The 22,372-nt window shown below is 43.5% G+C and overlaps 1 protein-coding gene across 8 annotated transcripts in view; it reads left to right on the forward strand.

The window, feature by feature from the left end:
• The first annotated feature begins 457 nt into the window (after positions 1-457).
• LOC128330183 (butyrophilin subfamily 1 member A1-like) overlaps positions 458-22,372 on the forward strand; it is a 36,331-nt gene continuing 14,416 nt past the window's right edge. Inside the window, exons 1-6 of one of the 8 annotated variants that reach the window (XM_053262624.1) lie at positions 6,136-6,198; positions 10,513-10,554; positions 12,581-12,797; positions 13,099-13,223; positions 14,100-14,240; positions 20,376-20,516. In XM_053262624.1, the coding sequence (XP_053118599.1) occupies positions 13,130-13,223; positions 14,100-14,240; positions 20,376-20,516 (376 nt within the window). In that variant the 5' untranslated portion in view covers positions 6,136-6,198; positions 10,513-10,554; positions 12,581-12,797; positions 13,099-13,129. Of the gene's footprint in view, positions 493-6,106; positions 6,199-8,262; positions 8,363-10,512; positions 10,555-10,696; positions 10,804-11,670; positions 11,763-12,580; positions 12,798-13,098; positions 13,224-14,099; positions 14,241-20,375; positions 20,517-22,372 lie in introns of those variants that run through there. The other 7 variants (XM_053262628.1, XM_053262630.1, XM_053262623.1 and 4 more) reach the window with 7 other exon arrangements.

Genomic DNA, 22,372 nt, shown 5'->3' on the forward strand with positions numbered 1-22,372 from the left:
ATACAGTTTATCCTTGTACACATGGCTTAAGTCTTTCTCCATGGCATAGTCTGCACTGTTTCCACCAAGCAATCATGAAATAAAACCAAAAGCACAGCCTGACTTTGAATATGTGCCATTGTATGTTGACCCTGCTTAAAGGAAAGCCATGGAGTGCAGACAGAGCGAAAGCTTGAGGAGCAGCTTCTCACTTCTCTTTGAGGAGAACAAAAATACGTTTTGGGTGGACAAAAACTACTTTAGGAGGGGCACTTCTCAGCTGAGAGCAGGCAGCCTCTTGTTCCTTAAATACCACCTCCTACCACCTGCTGCCACCTGTATTAGCTGGGAGGACCCTGCACCACATGCTGGCACTGAGCAAGATGAGCCCTTCTTAGTGATGCTCCCAGCAGGCAGAACCCATGTTCAGATGAGATCTGCATAAGTCTCTCCTTCCCAGTTTTCCAGAAGAGACCGAGGACTGCTCTTCTTATCCTGGTCTTTGACCAATAAGTAGGTTTCTGATTTCATTTTAGTTGAATGCAGTTTTATTTATTGTATTTTGATGATGTTTTAATTCAAATTTTATTATTCTGTGTTTAATTTTGTTTGCCACCCTGAGTGTCTGGGAAAAGGGTGTAGGGATGTGCTAATCGATTTGAACTCAAATTGATTCAAGTCTAACCAGGGAGGTTCCAGTGATTTGAGTTTGAATCAAATCACCCCAATTTGAACCAGAAGCAAATAAGCCCTGATTTTACTTCAAACAATTTGAGTGATTCGAGTGGTGGTCGCCATTTTGGAGGGCTGTTTGCCCCCTGGTGATTTGTTTTCTGGCACTGGCTTCTTCTTCTTCTTCTTCTTCTTCTTCTGCTTGCTTGCTTTTTTTTTCTGTGCCCCCCCACCCCGCCCCCACTTTCTGCTGTTTGTAGCCAGACTTTTTATTTTCCTTTTGGAGCCCCAAGCTGCACCTTTTTGCTGCTGCTTCTGTATGCCTGGACTAATTTTGTTTTAAAACTGATGTGTTCTGTTTGGTACCCAGCCTGCTAAGCTCTCTCCATTTACCTTTCCCCTCCCCCCAGGTTTTGGTATTTTTTTTGGTGGCTGGGTACATGATTGGTATCCACCTGCCCTCCCCCCAGCTGTTGAGTGGCAGTGTCTGCTCAGACCACTGGAAACTCCCAGCCTAAGATGCTGGAAGGTGAGACACCCCCACCCACCTTGGTCAGATTAATAAAATGTAGAGTTATTTAAATATCATCTAGCTTGGGGGAAGGGATTAGGTAGGTACTAATGGCAGGACTGTAGGACAGGAGGGGTGGGTTTGGGTCAGAGGCCCTTTGGCTTCCCTTCCCTTAGACTTGCATCATTATTGCTTGCTCTCCAAAAAAAAACCCCTCCTTAATATTTATTGTATTTATTTAACACATTTAATAGAGCCTGCTTCCTTACTTGGGAGATTTAATATTTCTAGCTTCTGTGTGTGCACTGCTATATATAGCACCGGGTGTGGCACACACAGTATAATAAATAGACCACCACCCCTGACTCCACACCCCCTTTAAAATATCCACCTTAAAGGTACTTCTTCCCCCTCCCATCAGTTAGGGCTTCAATTAAAACAAAACAAAACCCAAGATGCATGGGATGGTGCAAGGCACAGCCAGAAGCTGATTGGCAGGAAGATTGGTGGTTTCTGCTGGCTGTAGTGGGCAACAGCGAGAGGGACCTCCTACTCAAGTTATTCCCCCCGATACGGTTGTGCACAGGCTCACCTATTCGGTGGAGCCTGGCTTCGCAGTGCAGCCACCTGTGGTGGCTAACATAGAATTGAGGGGATCTGTGGCCAGCCCCTCCCAAACAGCAAAGCACAGGTAGGCTGTGCTGCATGTGCAGGTGCTGGACACTGACCACACAGCAGGTGAGCTCTCAATGGCCATGGTTCATCAGGTGGAGGGATGGCTGACCAGGCAGCCAAACATTTGTTGAAAGCTCATGGTCACTGACAATGCCGCCAACATAACTAAGACAGCCAAGCAGGTTCATTTTGTGTCAATCCATTGTGTGGCACACATTCTGAACCTGATTGCGCAGGATGTGCTTGGCCACGTGAGACATCCTTGCTGCAGATGCTGGGTGCCATCCTGCTTTTACCATGGCTGCTCTTATGGAGAGGTGCCACAAGATAGCAGCTTTCTTCCACCAGAGCTAAAAAGGTAGTTGTATGCTTAAGGAGAGGCAGCTTGAGCTGGGCCTAGCTGAACATCTGATCCCTCAGGATGCTCCAACCCAGTGGAACTCCACCTTTCTCTCACTCCAGCACCTGCAGGAGCAAGAGCCTTGACCTGGCAAGGAGGCGTGGCTTGGACAGGTGTGACCTATCCAAAATGGATTGGGTGCTCCTTTCCATGGTTGTCTTGGCACTCAACCCATTCTTTGTTGCCTCAAACAGCTTATGTGCCAAGACAACAATGCTGATCCAGGCTTTGCCCATCACCCTTCTCAAGAAGATGATGGGTGAGCTCCAGACCACAGTGACCATCAGGGAAGCAATTGCCTTGGTAGGTTGGCTGAGGATTGGAGTGTTGGATCAGCTCAGGACACCCTTGGGTCCATTGGAAGAACATGTTTTGGCCTGCCTTTGTGACCCAAGGATGAAGGCAGAGCAGTCACCCCTGACCAGCTCCCCAGGTGGAGAGACCACCTGGCTGCAAAGGTTAGGCAAGCCGAGAAGAGGTGCCTGGGGTGCAACCAGGACAAGGGTGCTAGAGTGCCTGCTGTTAGTGCACACTCCATGCCTAGCAGCAGGCTCACTGCCATTTCCCCATCTGGCAGTGTGGTATCCCTGGCAGGGCCACATGAGCCAGAGGTTCCCACTCAGTGTACAACCTGGTTGTTCGTGGAGAGGTTCCTTGATGCCGTGCCAGGGGTACGAGAGGAGCCCACTGAGCCCTGCAGCAGTGCTGAGAAGTGTGTTCTTCATTACCTGCAGAACCAGGTAGCAGGCCAGAAGACAGGGCCAAACGTGTTGCCAAGTCTGGCCCAACTTGGTGGTCATTGCCAGAGTGTTCCTGCACCCCTTCTTGTCCCTCCCCCCTGGCCAAAGGGGTGACAGTCATTCCTGAGTGGCACAATTGGGAAGCCAACCAAAGGGCCAGACACATTAGGCCAATCAGGGTGGCAAGAACTCAGTCAATCTCTGAAAGTGACACTGTGTCACAAAATGGCAGCTCAAGCCTTTCAGCCGGTTTAGTTAGAACTGTTATTGGCCCGAACTCAGACTGGCCCTTTTCTCCCCAATGGCCTCTTTGGCTTGAGCTCAAGCCTTCAAGCTGAGCAGGCTCAAAATCGGGCCATCTCACACATCCCTACTCTAAGGACTATCTGCAGAGGGGACAGTCTGGACTTTGTATTCAGCATTATAAGGGTTCTGTGTGTTTTGAATAGTTAGGAATGCATGTTTTGCCTCATTTTGAAAAAAGCCTTTAGGGTAGTTATGCCAGAAAATGAGCAACTCAGAAAGGGGATGGGGAATGCAGCTGCAATACTAAAGCTATTTAGGAAACTAAAAATATTAAGAGTGCATTCACAGAGACCTCAAAGGAAGTGGGGGAAATTGGTTTCTGAAAATAGATGTAAGGCTGAACCTGAGTGGTTATCTTTATAACAAGGCTAGCACTTACCTCTGTGTAAATGCCAATTTTACCCTTCCTTTCAGGTTTCATTAAGCAACTTTTATTTTAGCTTCATGAATAGCTTTAGCTTCTGCAACACCAGTTCATCTTGTCACTTCTAGGAATGTGCAGAATAATTTGATTTTGAATTGGGGAAATATGCTATGTGGTTACACTGTGGTTAGATTCTCTAATGTTCCATAAGTTCTTCATAGGTATTCCCTATGAAAAGTGGTGTGGGGTGGGGAGTAAAACACCAGAAATTCCTCAACACATAAAAATTCCCTAAAAATCATCCAGCTGCCCCACCGCATTGTGGGTTGGTAGGTAGTTGGCATCCAACCAATGTTAAAGCACTGAGGCACTACCAGCAGGGAATAATGGGGCTGCTTCGATTCCCCATTATTCCCAATGGCAGAAAAAATAAAACCAGAAAAAACTAAGTAATTCCTTAAAAATCACTGGCGTGCCCGATTGTTTAGGGAGTTGGGTGGCAATTGGCACCCATGGCACCCTAACCACCCTTCCATTTTGGTGCCCCAGGTGGTTTTTTGTGTGCCCCTAGGTGGTTCCCATGGGGAATAATTTGGTTGTTCAAATCCCCTTTATTCTCTATGGTGAACCCTTTTGAACTGGCTCGAGTACAGTTCGATCACAAGCCAAACCTTCAGTTGGCTCGACTGAACTGGTACTGAAGCCAAACTGGTACTGAAGCACCCGATTCAAGCCCAGTTTGAACTCAAGCTGAATCGCTCCAGCCAGTTTTGTGCACATCCCTATTGGAGGGTGGAGTCAGATAAGAAAAGGGAGGGAAAGGAGATGCAGAAAATGGAGTTGTTTCTGATTAAACCTTTTGTTAAATCTATAGAAGATTATTTTGTGTTTATGAGGGAAGCAGTAATAAAACATCAACCTCCCTCTACAGCTTCTGGGAATTGAGTAGGATTGGGTGCTTCAGCTTTTCAGAACTAAACATATTTAAAAAATACAACACAACTCTCCACTTCAGATAAGGAAGGGAAAGCTACAGACCTTTTTGCACCAAATCACAAACATACATTTTAATTAAATTTGCTTTCAATAAGAAGCTTTCTGTATAGCAAGGGAAGATAAACTGTTTAAACACAGTTTATCTTCTGCGACTATATTGTTCATGAAGAAGAGCAGCCATTGTTGAATGAAGTTTTGCAGAGGAGTTTTGCTTAACAGTTTTCTAGGGATACCTAATTAAATACTTCTGGGAGAGCATCACAGATTTCTGGCCAATGCTTCGCCTTCTGTCACAGAAACCACCATCACCCAGGGCTGGAGGAGGATTTTTGGGGATGAGCGGTGTGTTTTCTGTGTGTTAGAAGTACTTCCAAATTGCAAACCTGTTACTTCAACCCTATCCAGATCAGGTTAAATATCTAAATCAGTATCATCAGAACCCCCATCCAATCATTATTTTGATCTTGTCTGGTTTGGTTTAATTTTTAGCTTGTTCTATCTCTGCCAACTCCAAACTGCCACCAGACTCGAATTCATATCATCCACTGCCTGGCACAGCAGGGAAATGCTTGACTAATAAGCAGAAGGTTGCTGGTTCAAATTCCTGCTGGCATTGTATTGGACAGCAGTGATATAGGAAGATGCTGAAAGGCATCATCTCATACTGCACAAGGAGGCAATGATAAATCCCTCCTGTATTCTACCAAAGAAAACCACAGGGCTCTGTGGGTGCCAGGAATCAAAATTGACTTGACAGCACACTTTACCTTTACTGCCTTTCCAGAATCAACAGCGATGGATTGTTGACCTATGTCACTGCAGGTGAATGTCAAACCGCTGCCTTACCCCTTCACCAGCTCTTCCCGGGGTTGGTGGGGGGCAAACCTGGCAGTGATGCAACTGGGCAACTTCTCTTGGGCTCTCTAGGGACCAGAGCAAAACCCTCTGCTTCCACACACACTCTTTACCTTCTAGTCATGCACTGTTTTGCCAGCCTCCGTATGTCATTGCTGTGTGCTATTCCCACTGTGTTTTCCAGCTTTCTCAAAAGCCAATCAGTTGGCTGTTGGAAGGGAGACCAGAATGCCATCGAAACACAGTGGCAGAAAAGCTGGACACAGCACATGCTGCCTGATACAGCAGGCAGCAATGTGCACTGATCAGGCAGCATGCAGCATGGCACAACCAGTGTGTGCTCTGACTTTGTCCTGGACCAGCATGCACCAAGATCCAATATTACACAGTCCTTGTAAAACAGGATCAAAAGGCCCTGGAAGAGAGAGGGAAAGTAACCAATAAATGCCTAAAAATAGGGACAGGAAGAGCCTGTTGTATCTCCCAGGTGAGAAAAATTCCATAGTTGTGGGGCAAAGAACTCTGACAGTTAATATGTAACTTGTCCTCTTTCATTTTTGGTGTCAAGGTTCAGTAGTTGGCTTAATTTGCTTTCCAATCTCCATTCTATTCCAGATCAACATATTAACTATCACCTGTGGTTTGCTTTTTGGTAGTCTGAGGCTGAACACTCTCTACACCATCACAGTTACTGGAAAAGGTATTTTCTAAAGGGGGGGGGGTTATGATATTATCATATCACATTGATTATACTACCATATTGAAAAAAGTGAGGTAAGCTTAAGTAAATCCCATATGACATGGTATGCTGTGGTCCAGCTTGCAAGGGGTTGTTCAGAAATATTTGTGTGAAATTTAATTTAGTTCATAGATGATCTCTAGATGTTCAGATCTGAAAATTCTTCAGAACTAGAGAGGTTGTGTAGATTTTCAAGCCAATTGCTTACAAGATCTAGGGTGAAGAGTATTAAGAGGCTGAGGAAAGCCCACCAATATCTAAAAAAATGGCTTACTGCTGGAACATTTATTTAAAAAGGAGCAGTGCAAATGTACCTGTCTCTATGATCAGGCTCTGTACCAGACAGGGCTTTTTCTGTAGAAATTCAGGAACTGTCACAGCCCTGGTCCCTTGCCTGGCCACACTCTTTGCATGCTTGCCTGGCCATGCAAGTGGGCATGGTACGGCACTTGAACTCACTCAATGCTAGGGAGTGAGTTTTGGAGTGCCGTGCAGGCAGAGATGGGCAATATCTAAACTACATGTATTTAAAATACGTATTTTCAATACTTTTGTATTTTGTATCTATAATACTTCTCAGAAATATTTTGTGTCTAAAATACATTTGCTCAGGTATTCTGTTTTTTTAAAATACATTTCCGAAACCAAACTACATCTCATCCAATCACTGCTTTACTTTCTTGCTTCAGGAGCTGCCTTTTTTATTGCAAGCAGGCAGCCCATTGGCTTCCAAGAATCCTCATGTGTGTTCTCTGTCCCTCCCTCTCTGTCCCCTGAAGTTTGAATAGTTTTACTCCACTGTTGACTGATCGGCCAGCCAAGTTTGAAAATCCAAGGGGAGATCAAAGGGGGGAAAGAGAGACACTGTCCCTGTAAAATGGGAAATGGGGTGAGAGTGTTATGAGAGTCCATTTGTGGTGGGGGGGGCAAGAGAGAGCATCTAACCACCCACCCCCGATTTGGATGCAAGAGAACTCCCTACCTCGAAGCTCACTTGCTTTAAAGTTTCTCTGTTCCCCTAGCTGCAATGCTGCAACTAGAAACCTGACCTGACCTGAAGAGGCTGAAGTTCTTCTGGTCCAGTGTAAATTTTCAACTTGCCTAAGGCTGAGTTAGGTTGTTTTGCAGAGTCGTTTAAAATATCTCCCTGTCTGTGTCCCCCATTGCATACTGTGGCTGACTAATGGTAGCAAATTTCCATTTCTTACTTCTCTGTGAAACATAGCATCAGCATGCTCTGTGTCTGTAGTTTACCTTTAGAAAGCTTTGTGTTCATATTGCTTTAGGCCATGCAGAGTGCTTAGCTGACTTTCCAGGTTACCTGGCTATAGTGGGAGTGTGAAATATTGAGGTGATAATCATGATTGTGGAGAGTGGGTGGGCAGGGTCCAGAGGAAGGCTGCTTTTAACTCATCTTTCCCCAGGCAACCAAGCCCTGGGTCTTCAGCATGCCTCCCACATGCCCAGATGAGCAGTGCTCCAGGGGGGAGTATGGAGTGATATGTGGCTAGAACCTGTTCCAGCCACCATGTATCCCACAATGCACTGTGCGCAGTGCATTGGGAGATCCCCCCATCTCTGTGTCTCCTTGGGCTGCATGCAGCTTGAGGAGACACACAATATCCAGCAGCCGGGTAAAGAATGCACTCACACCAGCTAACAGCTTAAACTTGGCTAACAGTTTAGTAAAGGGGTCAGGCTGTGCAGAAGTGCCAGGATCTACAAAGATCCCGACGCTTCACACAACCAGCTAAACCAAGGCTGGGCTGCCCTAGCCTGGGTTAGGCTGGTCGTGAGAACAGCCTCAGTATCACTGTGGGACACAGAACAATTCAAAAAATCAAGCAGCCACGCTTGCTTATACTGGATTAAATGCTTCTAAAGCTTCTGAGAGTTTTCACAATGTACAGAAGTAAGAAGTGGGGTCCTCCAGATGGTACTGGGAACATAGCTTTTAAATTTATTCATAAATGATCTAGAAGATGGGGTAAGCAGCGAAGTAGCCAAATTTGTAGATAACACTAAACTCTTTCAGGTAGTGAAATCCAAAACAGATTGGGAGGAGCTCCAAAAGGATCTTTCCGAACTGGGTGAGCAAGCGACAAAATGGCAAATGAGATTCAATGTAAGCAAATGTAAAGTGATGCATATTGGGGCAAAAAGCTCAGCTTCAGATATACTTTGATAGGCTCTAAACTGTCAGTGATGGACCAGGAGAGAGATCTTGGGGTCATGGTGGAGAGCTCATTGAAAGTGTCAACTTAGTGTGTGGCAGCTGTGAAAAATGCCGTTTCCATGCTAGGGATCATTAGGTAGGGGATAGAAAATAAAAATGCTAATACTACAATGCTCTTATATTAATCTCTAGTATAGTATGGCCACATCTGGAGTACTGTGTACAGTTCTGGTCACCATCTCTTAAGAAGGCATTTTAGTCTGGAAAAGATTTGACTACGGGGAGACACTACAGAGTTGTATAGAATAATGCATGGAGTAGAGAGGACAGAGAGAAATTTCTCTACCTCTCTTACAATATTAGAACCATTAAACTGAAGGCAACAAAGTTTAGGACCAAGTACTTTTAGGAAGTACTTTTTCAGACAGCACATAATTAATCTATAGAATTCTTGGCCACAGATGTGGTGATGGCCACTAGCCTGGATGTCTTAAAAGGGGGCTTGGACAAATTCATGGAGGACAGATACATCAATGGCTACTACTCCGAGGGCTATAGAGTAGTAGCCAGAGTAGTAGCCTGAGGCCACCTCCAGCCTCAGAGGCAAGATGCCTCTAAATATTGGTTGCAGGGGAGCAACAGCAGGAGAGGGAGCATGTCCTCACCCCTTGCCTGTGGGCTTCTCAGAGGCATCTGGTGGGCCACTATAGGAAACAGGATGCTTGACTAGGATGCATCAGAGGGATCAGGTGGGCCACTGCAGTAAATGGGATGCAGGAATAGATAGGACGGGCCTGATACGACAGGGCTTTTCTTATGTTCTTTTGTACCTGCAGAGGAAGTTCCAAAATCTGGGCATAATGACTGGGGGGGAGAAGCCAGTGGCTGACATGTAGAGTCAGGGAACATCTGTGCAGTGAGAAGAGCAGACTAACAGCACTTCCAGATTAACTGCAGCAGTACAGCAGGGAAGGGGCAATGTATGATGACCTCCCTTTCTTCAGGAAGTGGCTGAGCAGCCATCAGATATTTTTGGATGGCACAGAGGGTGTCCTGGGGAAGAGGAAGTCATTAATAATTGCCCCTTCCTCAATGGGATGGTGCTGTTAGTCTGGAAACACTGTTAGGTTGCTTTTCTCACTGGACCAATGGTTCCCTGCTCTGTATGTCAGCCAGAGTCTTTGGTTGCATCCTGCCAAATTTCTGATAAATGAGGCAACCAGAGCAACATCCCCCCTCATTAGCACATCATATTGTAAAACTGATATGGAAGAAAACCTTTTCAGCTATCTTGGTTCCAGACCATTTGGGGCATTATATTTCAAGACCTGTTCTTTTAATTGATTGCAGCTGGAACCAAATTGAAGGTTGATGTAAATCCATAAATATTGAAGTGACACTTTGCGAGCTGTGAGTGCCACTTTAATTTTCTTGCTACAACCAGCCCACCAATCCAACATCATAAGGCATTAACTTCAGGTAGCATATTGGAAGGGCTGATGGCAGAGGTGGCACCCCAACCACCTCACCAGGCCCCATTTAGCCCTGCCTGCTCTTCTACTGCAAATCTCCAGTTTCCCCTACCTTTTAAAAAGGGGTCCACACTTCTGGCTGTTCAGTTCCCCACATGTTGCCCTTTCAAAAGGCAAGGAGAACAGGAGACTAGGAACTAGAGAAGCTGCTGCAACTGCAACCACCATCAGGCTAGAAAGGGACAAGAGATCATGGAGAAGGGGCTGTGAGGAAGAACAGGTGAGGAAGATGGGGAAAACCCATACTTTCTGGGAAGATTGGAGTGCTAGAGAAATTTTTCCATGGTTCGCTTTGTGTGCCATGGTGAAGGGTAGTGGTGTGCATGAATCGATTTTTTCAATTTGATTTGTACCCAAATTGAATCACCCCTGATTTGTTTTGGGTCTGAATCTGGCCAGCTCACACAGGGGTGATTTGTTTTGTCCACAAATGTCTCAAAACAGGTAGATTCGGGTACAAATCATTTTGTACCCAAATCGATTCTCACAGACAGCAGGCACAAGCAGTGATTCTCCCAGCAGTAGGAAGGGGGTAAAAAAAAATTCTCTTCTCTTTTCCTCAATCAGGAAAGCAGGAACAAAAAGCAGAGAATCCACTCCAGGCAACAGGTAGGAAAGGCAAAGCAAAGTTTCTCTGGCTCTCGCTCTCTCTTCTCCCATGAGGTAGAAAGGTTGAATGGTGGCTGCCTGCCTCCTTAAGTATATTTGACAATCCCTCCTTCAAACTCCCTGCCGCTTGTCTCTTCTTTGACGCTTCACCTAGCCAATGTGGGGTCAGTCACCCTTGGCAACACAAGATTTGAATGGAAATGAGCCAATCTGGAACCAGGGGTTATCATCAGCCAATCATTGCACACTGTAAGTCACCAATCTGAAGCTTAGGAGGGCGGGATTTTTAAAAGAAAATTCCTGAAACAAAATAGAGACAGCAAGCGAGAACACCACAAAATGGAGGTCTGAATCTACAAATTTTTCAGGTCTGAAATCTGGGAGATTTGTTTTGGACCTGAATCTGGCCAGCTAGCACGGGGCGATTTGTTTTGTCTACAAATCGCCCAAAACTGGTAGATTTGTGTACAAATTGTTTTGTACCTGAATAGAGCCACACATCCCTAGTGAAGAGGCAATATGTTGGGAGAGATGAAGAGAGAGGTCTGGGTTGTGGGGGCAGAGAGGAGGAGAATGAGAAGGGTCCAAAAGGGTTGGTGTAAACTATATCATTTTGCCTGTCCATTTGTAGTGTCAATAAATTTCACAATATGTTCCTAACCTTTAAGCCCTGATCAAGCATGATCCTGACTGTGAATGCTGTACTTGGGTCCAATATCCATGAGAGTGTGTTGGCAGGCCCCATGTCATCATGTTCTTTAACCTTACACCCATGTAGTCCATGTGTAAAGTTTTTCTCTAAGGAGGCAAGTACTGTACTTGGGGACAGAGTCTCCCTGTGATAAGGAATGATGTTTCCCCAGTATTCATGATAAAAGGGAGAATTTCTTTCTGAGTACAATGTCTGTCTTCTCAGACAAATACTTTACTCATGGAAAATGTGGGGGTGGGGTTACAAAATGCATCAAAATGGGACTGGGTTTGCTAGAGCATTCTTGTCAAGAGTGACAGGTAGCAGATTTTACCCCAAATGTTTGTCCCACTTGGGACTGGAACTTTACAGTAAAGTGTCAGACAATCCAGTCATAGTATAATATGGCCCTCTAACTTGTATTAATTATTTTTAAAGACCTCCATTATTTAAAGAGGCCTCCTTCACTCACTCCAGCACTTCAGAATAAGCCACAGAAGCCAGTGAAGCAATGCAGGTAGGAGACAAGTTATGGGACCTGACTATCATGGGTACTAGAAAAAAGTTGTTCATGTCTTCTCACTTGAAGAAAGTTGTAGGAAATTTGCTTCATGTCACAACAGGCACATTCAACTTCATTAAGAAGGTAGTTAAACTAACACCATTAATTTACCATATAACTATTTAATGTGTAGCAAAATCCTCACTCCCTTTATAAGATTCTTTGTGACTCTTTTATTATCTTAAACTAGAGTCACTCCTGATTCTTGTGTACCATGTCCACAATTAGGATCACTCCTGAACATGGCTCTAACTAGGGCTACTTCCAGGTGTTGAAGAGCCCTTAGCAACATGACTGTGGTCAGCAGGAGCATAACAACCTCTGAAGGGGCCCACGTGCAGAACTAGAGCTGTGGGTCTCTCCTCTCTTTGCAGACATTTTCAAGCGGCAGGCAGCAAAGTGTCACTGCCACTACAACCCGTGCCCGCCACTGCCTCTGCAGTAGGGATGAGCACACAACCAGTTTGCCTGGTTCTGTTTGAAGCTGAACCAGATTTGAACCTGATCAGGCATGTTTGGGTTTGCCCCCTCGAATGGGGGTCCCAGTTTGGTTCGAATTCAAACTGGTTCATGCCCAGTTCGGGGATGTGAGTGACATTAAATTTTGTTTTGAAAAAGTTTGACTTACTGCTGCCAGGGGCTACGGTGGCCTTGTGGGGTGCTGCTGTAGTTGTGGGTGGGTGTCTCCCCCCCACTGGCCTCCCCTGCATCTCCCTGGGCCACCATGTGCACAAACAGGTTATAAAATGGTCATCTTAACTTTTGAATTGTAGTTCAAATGATTGGAATATCTGCAATTGGTTTTTCAAAACTAAGAACATTGGAAAGAATTACAAAGCTCAGTCTTACCGAAAATCAGTAAGAGACTGAAGAAGCTCAGATGCCATGGGTTTGCTCTTGCTATTATGCCGTGCCAGCATCATCAGTGTACATGGTGGTTTATGAAGTAACATAACCAGAAAAGAAAAAGGACAAGTCCCTGTTCCCAAGGTAAATCTCAGCAGTAGGAAGTGACAAGAAGGTGGGTGTTGGGGGTGGGGGTGGTGAAGGCAAACAGCTACAAGCAGATGAAACACATTTGGGAGGCAAGAATTAAATGATTGTGAGGGTTTCATATTTTCTTGACCCCTCTGAGTAGTTGAGAAGAAAGGGGATAGCTGCAGTTGAGCAGAGCAGAGCAGATGTTTTGCTAAATAAGATAGGTGGTTGTGGTTTATTAGGTTCATTTTGAATGTGACAGATAGTGTTTTGCTCATAATTACATTTGTTGCTACTGTCACTTGTATTACAGATCAGAAATTGCTGAAAAGACACAAGAAGCAATGGATTTAAAGGAACATGCAATTCAGCATCATAACCAGTCTTCTTCACAAGGATGGCCTGCTACATTTCTAGGATGGCCTACTACTATTCTAGGTGGGGTTTCAAAAATAATTGCTTTTCAGTCTAACCCTGTCCAATGCAGTGGTAGAATACACATCTTCCAATCAGAAAGTCCCAGATTCATTCCCTATTATTTCCACTCAAAAGAACCCAAGTAGCAAGCTTAGGGAAATAGTTTCTCAAGACTCTGATGGGCTGCTGCCAATACGTATGAACAGATCTACAGACTATGAAAAAGAAGTTAATGCTTAGAGCTTGTATCTGAGAAATCCAACCTGAACAAGTTATATCTAGGATATTTAGAAATTTGTGGGGTATATGAAAAGAGTTTAGAGCAGTAAATCTGTGACTACTGATGGTTAGATCACTGTGCAGCTCCAGAAGTGGTGGATTATGAATGAAAGGAAATGAATTATTGTAATGATTTAGAATATTTATACACTGCTTTTCAACAAAACTGTCCCAAAAGCAGTTTACACAGATAAAGAACTGAAACAAAAAACATTCCCTCTACCAAAGGGGCTGACAGCCCCTACAAAAGATGATATGTTGGAATATTACAGTTCTACAGCTGTCAAATATAAGATAATTCCTACTCAAAAAGGTGCCTCCAGTTTGGGGCACTGAGACAGTAAAGGATTCCTCAGTCAGGTAATTTTGATGTTAACCCATCCCTGCCAGTCAGCTTCATGCACACAGGTGGAGAGACAAAATCATCTTTTCTCTGCAGGAGGGAAAGATACAGCATCAAACATCAAAATGCAGAAAAACTGAAACAGAACTTTCCATTTAATTTCATCAGTGATGCGAGTCAAGATGTCTTGTCTTACCAGGTCTCTCTGAATGTCTCAGATCTCTCCAGGTGTCTTAAAGTAGGGATGCATGATCTTTGTCATTTCTCTATTTCAGGATATATTCTTCCTGATATTTGTTCTGGGATCCGTGGTCGCATGAAGACTGTTTCAGATATTTCCCCCTGGAAATTCATGATGTCCAAAATGGAAACCATTCAAAACCGTCCAGGCGAAATATTTCCTTTCATATTTAAAGGTATTCTAAATACATGGTAGACATGATTAGAGCCAAATTAATCAATTGGTTACAAATGGAAGTACTTATTTGCTTATCTGTCCGCTTCTATCTCATTGATGATGATACTGATAATGATTTTCAAAATAATTTTTATTCTAAATATTTAGCTATTCAGCATTTTATTAAGGTATGAAAGATAGCTCATACAATATTCATGCAGGTGGATAAGGTTTCTATGACAATGGGCCATGAGCTGGATTGAATCCTACCTTTGTGCCCATTTGGGGGGGGGCAGGTTTGAGAATCTCCAAAACTATGAGATTTCTGTAAAATAGAACTGAGCATCAGAGTTTTGGGGTTTACAGTATTTTGCATATTCCTCTAGGCCTTTTGACTCCAACAAAAAGGACCCATCATATAAAGAAAGCAAGACAAAAAAAACCTGCCTTCCATGTGCCCTCTTGCATATTATTGAAGTGGTGCATACAAAGTCATGTTGTCCTCCCTGCCTGCATGGAGCTGGTATAGGTTTAGCCTACTCCTCCCATTTCCTCAACCTCAAACTATGGCACCATTTGCATGTAACATGGAGCTCCTGGTCCAACGGCCCCATGGTTCCAACTGCCACTCCCCCCATGGGACACTCCTTGTCGGGGTTTGGAAGTATAAGTCCAGACCCAAACAACAGTCAGGGAGACTGCCAGAGGGAGGGGAAAGTAGCTTTTGGGGTTTCCTACTTGGTTGAAGGATAGCCCCGGCAGTCAATCACAGCAGGAGTGAGGGAGGAGCTTCCTCCCTCAACTCTGGTTTTATCTCAGTCGAAGTGTTCACTTGTAATGCTGCAGTGTGAAAAACCTACATTACCAGTGGTGAAACTCACTACAAACTGAAGGTACATACAACAACAACAACAATAATAATAATTTCCCCCAGTGAGGCACTACCTTGGCGTGGTTGTGTGCTCTGAGGAAGGTGAGAGCTATGCCAGAGGTCCAACCATACTGGACAGGTCTCACCAGAGGAGCCAGACAAAGAGTGCCTCTCCCATCAACAATATGGTGAGACGTAACTTTAATAAATCTATACCAGATCGGTCGTCGCCCGGGTCAACAAGGACCGTGCCAGGTGCTATAGTCCCTGGACATCTGGTGGCAAGTGGGCAACAGGACTCAGGATCTTCAGTTGAGCAACCAGGGCTGAAGACAGCAAAGTTACTGGAAGAAATGTTGCTTATCCAAAAAAAAATATACGAAAAATGCCAACAAGGAAATAATGATCTGCTATTACAAGTCTAGTCCAACTAGAAGAGGTTATTTAAAAAGAATGTACCAAATTTGGAAAGAGAAGCATCCAGATACAGAAATAACAGAACAAAGTCTAGCAGACCATAGAAGATACATAATAAGAAATAAAGTATTCACAGGAGTTGAGCTGGAAGAACTGCAAAGAGCAACACAGGCTCAAGACATGGAAGAAGAATTACCACCAAGTGAAGAAGTTGCTCAGGGGCAGGTGGAGGAGGTGTTGGAAATCGAGGATGCCACTGTTACTGAACTGTTTCAAAATCAAAATCAGGCAACCTCCCCTTTGCCTTCACCTCAAAAACCCAAATGCCGTTTAACAGAAAAGCAACAAGAACTAAAGCAAAAAATAACTGAGCACATGAACCAAACAACCATCAGGGTTCAACTTCCACCTCTAAAAACAGTTGCCAAAAAACTACTCGCTCAGGCATTAAAAGATGTCAATGCTGCACTTGCAGAGATAACAACCAAGAATTTGCAAGAAACAAACCAACTAATGTACAGTGCAGCAACAATAACAACACAAGAGCTCGGATATAAGATCAGTAGACCTGTAAAGAAAGAAAGCAGTTCATCATCTAAATGGAAGATTAGATTAGAAAATAAAATTTCCAGGCTTAGATCAGATGCTAGTAAATTGAAAGATATGAAAGACAAGAAGCTGAAGAATGAAAACACCAAACAGTATCTGATCCAAAAATACCACCTAGATTCAAGGAAAATTAGAGAAGTCCTGGAAATAATAAAGCAGCAAATAACAGCTGTGTCAAAGAAGATTAGCAGATATGAAGCCAGAACTACACAACACAGGCAGAATCTCCAATTCCAGTCAAATCAGAGACATTTCTACCAAAGCATAGAAGGAGAAACTGCAAGAAACGTAGAAACACCAAATAAAGAAGAAACAGTACAATTCTGGGGGAAATTATGCGACAATTCAATAGATTATAATAAAAAAGCAGGCTGGATGAAAGAGGTCAAAAAATGTAACCAACAAATGCAAGATCTAATAATAACACCAGAATTAAGAAGTGAAAGAGCAAAGAAAATTAAAAATTGGATTGCGCCAGGCAACGATGAACTGCATGGCTTTTGGCTTAAACACCTAACAAGCCTTCATAAACAACTATCAAAACAGTTCAATCACATTTTGCAAGGAGGTGATATTGAACAATGGCTGACAACTTGGAAAACTCATCTCATCATGAAAGACCCAGCAAAAGGTGCAGTTCCAAGTAATTATAGACCAATAACCTGCCTGCCAACCATGTTCGAATTATTAAATGGAATAATAGCAGATGAAGTGATGCAACACTTATTAACTAACAAACAGCTTCCTGTTGAACAGAAAGGAAATTGCCCGGACACCAGAGGCACAAAAGACCAGCTGCTGATTGACAAAATGATTTTAGAAAATTGCAAGACAAGAAAAACCAATCTAAGTGTTGCATGGATTGACTACAAGAAAGCCTTTGATTCATTGCCTCACACATGGATACTAAAATGTTTAGAAACAACTGGTGTCAGCAAAAACATTCAGATATTTATTTTAAAAAAGCAATGAGCATGTGGAGTACACAGTTAACAATCAATGGCGAGACACTTGGACAGGTTAGCATTAGAAGAGGCATTTTCCAAGGGGACTCACTATCCCCTCTGTTGTTTGTAATCGCCATGACCCCACTTTCACAAATACTAAACAAAACAGGCCTCGGATACCAAACATCTAAAACATCCAGTAAAATCAACCATCTGCTGTACATGGACGATCTGAAGTTGTATGGAAAGTCCCAGTCAGAAATCGAATCACTGCTAAGCACTGTCCGTATATTCAGTAGCGATATAGCAATGGAGTTTGGACTAGACAAGTGTGCTGCATTAATAATGAACAGAGGGAAAATAAGAAAAACAGAAGGAATAGAACTGCCCAATGGAAGCAAGATCAAGAATCTGGAAGAGAAAGAACATTACAAATACTTGGGCATTCTCCAGGCTGATAACATTGCACACACTGAAGTTAAAAGAAAAACTGGAAGTGAATACATCAGGAGAGTTAGAAAAATCCTCAAGTCTAAACTCAATGGTGGGAACACCATACAAGCCATAAACACCTGGGCTATACCTGTTATCAGATACACTGCAGGAATAATAGACTGGACCCAGGCAGAGCTAGAGACGCTAGATCGTAAGACCAGGAAAATCATGACCATCAATCATGCTCTGCACCCCCGCAGTGATGTAGATAGACTATACCTCCCTCGCAGCTCAGGTGGCAGAGGAATGCTGCAAGTCCATCAAACAGTAGAGGAGGAGAAAAGAGGCCTTGAAGAATATATCAAGGACAGTGAAGAAGATGCACTTCAAATGGTCAATAATGCGAAACTATTTAACACCAATGAAACAAAGCAGGCCTTCAAGAAAGAACAAATCAAGAACCGAGCTGAAAAATGGAAAAAATAAGCCACTGCATGGTCTATATTTGCACAATATAAGTGGAAAATCAGACATCACCAAGACCTGGCAATGGCTTAAGAATGGCAACTTGAAGAAAGAAACAGAGGGTTTAATACTGGCTGCACAAGAACAGGCACTAAGAACAAATGCAATAAGAGCAAATGTAGAAAAGTCAACAACAAACAGCAAGTGCCGCCTTTGTAAAGAAGCAGATGAAACAGTGGACCACCTAATCAGCTGTTGTAAAAAGATCGCACAGACTGACTACAAACAAAGGCATGACAAGGTAGCAGGGATGATACACTGGAACATCTGCAAAAAATACAAGCTACCTGGAGCCAAAAATTGGTGGGACCATCAAATTGAAAAAGTTGAAGAAAATGAAGATGTAAAAATATTATGGGACTTCCGACTACAAAGAGACAAACATCTGCCACACAATACACCAGATATCACTGTAGTCGAGAAGAAAGAAAAACAAGCCAAAATAATCAACATAGCAATACCAGGGGATAGCAGAATAGAAGAAAAAGAAATAGAAAAAATCACCAAATACAAAGATCTACAAATTGAAATTGAAAGGCTGTGACAGAAAAAGACCAAAATAATCCCAGTGGTAATTGGCGCCCTGGGTGCAGTTCCAAAAGACCTTGAAGAGCACCTCAACACCATAGGGGCCACAGAAATCACCATCAGCCAATTACAAAAAGCAGCTTTACTGGGAACAGCCTATATTCTGCGACGATATCTATAACAACTGACAATAAAATTCTGGCATCCCAGGTCCTTGGGAAGGACTCGATATCTGGATAAAACAAACCGGTCAATAACACCTGTCTGACTGTGTAAACAAGAAATAATAATTCAATTTCTATACCGCCCTTCCAAAAATGGCTCAGGGCGGTTTACACAGAGAAATAAGTAAGTAAGTAAGTAAGTAAGTAAGTAAGATGGATCCCTGTCCCCAAAGGGCTCACAATCTAAAAAGAAACATAAGATAGACACCATCAACAGTCACTGACGGTACTGTGCTGCGGGTGGAAAGGGTCAGCTACTCTCCCCCTGCTAAATAAAGAGGATGGTAGCATTGGGATGGTGGCATAGGGCCCTATCTATAGGGGTAGATAGAGCCAGTTACTTTCCCCCTGCTAAATAAAGTGGATGGTGGCAGTCTGTGAACCCCTTACAAATAAGGATTCAAATCCAGTGAACTCCTGCCATCTCCTCTGGCTCTGGTAGGAGTTATGACAGTGCCATAGCAGCTTTGGGTTGTTTTTAAAAATCTGGGCAGTTTTTAAATGCATTTATTCTTCCAAGCCCAGTTTTCCAAAAAAGAAATTAGAGGAAAACTGCTTTCCTAGTACCTTAGCAGCAGATACTTAGTGGAAGAATGGATAGCTTCATAAAAAGGAGTTCTAATTGCCGGGGCACAAAATAAAAGTGGCAGTGTTTATTGAGAATTGATACAAACTTCTTCATGTGAGGCTGTTCTCATGGGCAGTCAAGCCCAGGCTTGGCTGCCTATAAGAATTGGGACTGATGAAACAGGGGGAAAGCCTGTACAAATTACTGGGGCTTGGCGGTCCGGAAGGGGGCCTGGGGCCTGACTATGTTGCATATATTTTGGTCTTGCCTCCTGCCGCCACCATGCACACGCACTGCTGCCATCACAAGGCCAAACCACCAATCTGTAAAATAATTCTAGCCACCACGTGCACAGATGGGGGGGTGGGGGTGAGCTGAGCATACACACCCATGGCAGTGGCAGCGGGTGGAGCAGGAGTTGCCACTGAGACTGACCTTTTGGCCCAGTGGCCCTTGAGAACTGTGCAGGTGTGTTGGACGCAATTCTCAAGGGCCTCTGAGATGGTCAGGCTCAGCAGCCACTCCCACTCTGCTCACCGCCCATGGGGGGGGTACTCGGCTCACCCCGCAACCTCCGGCCATGCACATGGTGGCTAGAATTATTTTAAAGATCAGCGGCTTAGGATCATAGCGGCAGCGGGGCGGGCACAGGATGGCGGCAAGAGGCAAGACAAAAATATATGCAACAGAGTCGGGCCCTGGACTCCTTCGGGACCACTGGTCCCCGGTAATTTGTATCTCGTAATTCTGATGTTACCCATCCCTGCCACTCAGCTCCATGCACAAAAGTTAAGACACAAATTCATATTTTCTCTGCTGGAAACCTGAATGGCTATATGCAGATCTTTTGGGAGCTGAGCTTCAGCCTCAAACATCAAAATGCAGAAAAACTGAAAAAGAGATTTCTCCTCAATTTAATCAGTGATATGAGTCAGGATATTGTCTTGACTTGCCAGGTCTCTCTGAATGTCTCAGATCTGTCCAGGTCTTCAAGTAGGGATTAATGTTCTTTGTCATTTCTATGTTTCAGGAAATATTCTTCCTGATATTTCTTCCAGGATCCGTGGTCACTTAAAGACTGTTTCAAATATTCCCCCCTGGAAATTCTTGATGTCAACAAGGGAAACCATTCAAAACCCTCTAGGCCAAATATTTCCTTTCATATCTAAAGGTACTCTAAATACATGGTAGACATGATTAGAGCCAAATTAATCAATTGGTTACAAATGGAAGTACTTATTTGCTTATCTGTCCTCTTCTATCTCATTGATGATGATAGTGATAATGATTTTCAAAATAAATTTTATTCTAAATATTTAGCTACACAGCATTTTATTAAGGTATGCAAAGATAGCTCATACAGTATTCATGCAGATGGAATATTAGTCATCTTTAAGTCTCATTTTATAAATTGGTCATTATGATGCCGGCTAAGGACTATGTACTTGTGCCATGACTCAGAGGCCACATGTTAAATCCAGGACCCAGCCTTGCCAGGAACACTTTTAATCCCATGAAAACTTTTTCTGCTGCTATCACCAACTCTTTAAGGCACACTGGACACTTCCTCAGGCTTGAGTGCTATACAATGCTTGTCTCATGGCAAAAAGTTCCCAAAACTTCAGGAACTGAAGCCCCTACCATTTTTCAGGCCTCATTTATTTATTTATTCATTATTTATTTTATTTATCAAATTTATAGCCCACTCAAACTTACATCTCTAGGCAGCCAACAACCATTAAAACACATATAAAAGTTAAAACAGTTCAACATATAACACATATAAAGTTAAAACAATACAATAATTTAAAAACCATATAATTAAACAGTATTTTTTTATTTAAAAACCTGAGAAAGCTTGGGTTAAAAAAAAGGGTTTTCAAATGTTTTTTTAAAATAGCCAGAGATGGGGAGGATCGTAACTCAGCAGGGAGCGCATCCCATAATCTCGGGGCAGCAACTGAGAAGGCCCAAGAAGATTCCGCCCTTTGCCTTCATATAAAAGGAAATCTGCCCACCCCTTTTTGCTCCCCATTTTTTATTTCTGGAATGGCTGGTGGTTGAGCAACAAATCCCCACCCAGTCCTCTGGATTGGTCCCTTTGATTTGAATTTCCTGGGCTTTTTTTCCTTTTTAGGAAAGGCTCACCCTCCCGCAGAAGCTTTGGCATGTTGGTTAGTCTGTTCTTGTGAACACAGTGGGCTGAGAAGCTGCTGGGGAATTGGGAGGCTGGAAACAGCAGGAAGTGCCATGCCTGAGAATATTAAGATAGGGATCAGTTCAGTTAGACGCAAGCGGGAAGTTATTTTCCTTTATTGTGTTTCTGAAGTTGCCTGAAGAGACAATTGTTCCGATTGCATACTCTTGTTTTTCTTTTAATCTAAAAATAAATCCTTGTAGGTGAAGTGTGCTATTCTTCATTTTGGGTCTGCTATAGTCACATGCCTTTGAAAGCCTAGGACTGCTCAGCCCTTTTTGGGAAGGTTTTGCCATTTTACCCCCCAGGAATCTCATATGGAGAATGGGTTTTCCCACATCAAAATATAGTGGATGGTGGCAGCCTACTTTGAATCCCTTACAGATAAGGATTCAAATCCAGTGAACTCCTGCCACCTCCTCTGGCTCTGGTAGGAGTCATGACAGTGCCATAGCAGCTTTGGGCTGTTTTTTAAATCTGGGCTGTTTTTTAATGCATTTACTCTTCCAAGCCGTTTTAAAAATAAATAAATAAATAAAAAATAGAGGAAAACTGCTTTCCTAGTACCTTAGCAGCAGATACTTAGTAGAAGAATGGATAGCTTCATAAAAAGGAGTTCTAATTGCCTGGGCACAAAATAAAAGTGGCAGTGTTTATTGAGAACTGATACAAACTTCTTCATGTGAGGCTGTTCTCATGGGCAGTCAAGCCTAGGCTTGGCTGCCTGTAAGAACTGGGGCTGATGGGGGGGGAGCCAGTACAAATTATTGGGGCCCGGTGGTCTGGAAGGAGGTCCGGGGCCTGACTATGTTGCATATATTTTGGTCTTG

This window comes from Hemicordylus capensis, chromosome 6, assembly GCF_027244095.1.
Source record: "Hemicordylus capensis ecotype Gifberg chromosome 6, rHemCap1.1.pri, whole genome shotgun sequence".
NCBI lineage: Eukaryota > Metazoa > Chordata > Lepidosauria > Squamata > Cordylidae > Hemicordylus > Hemicordylus capensis.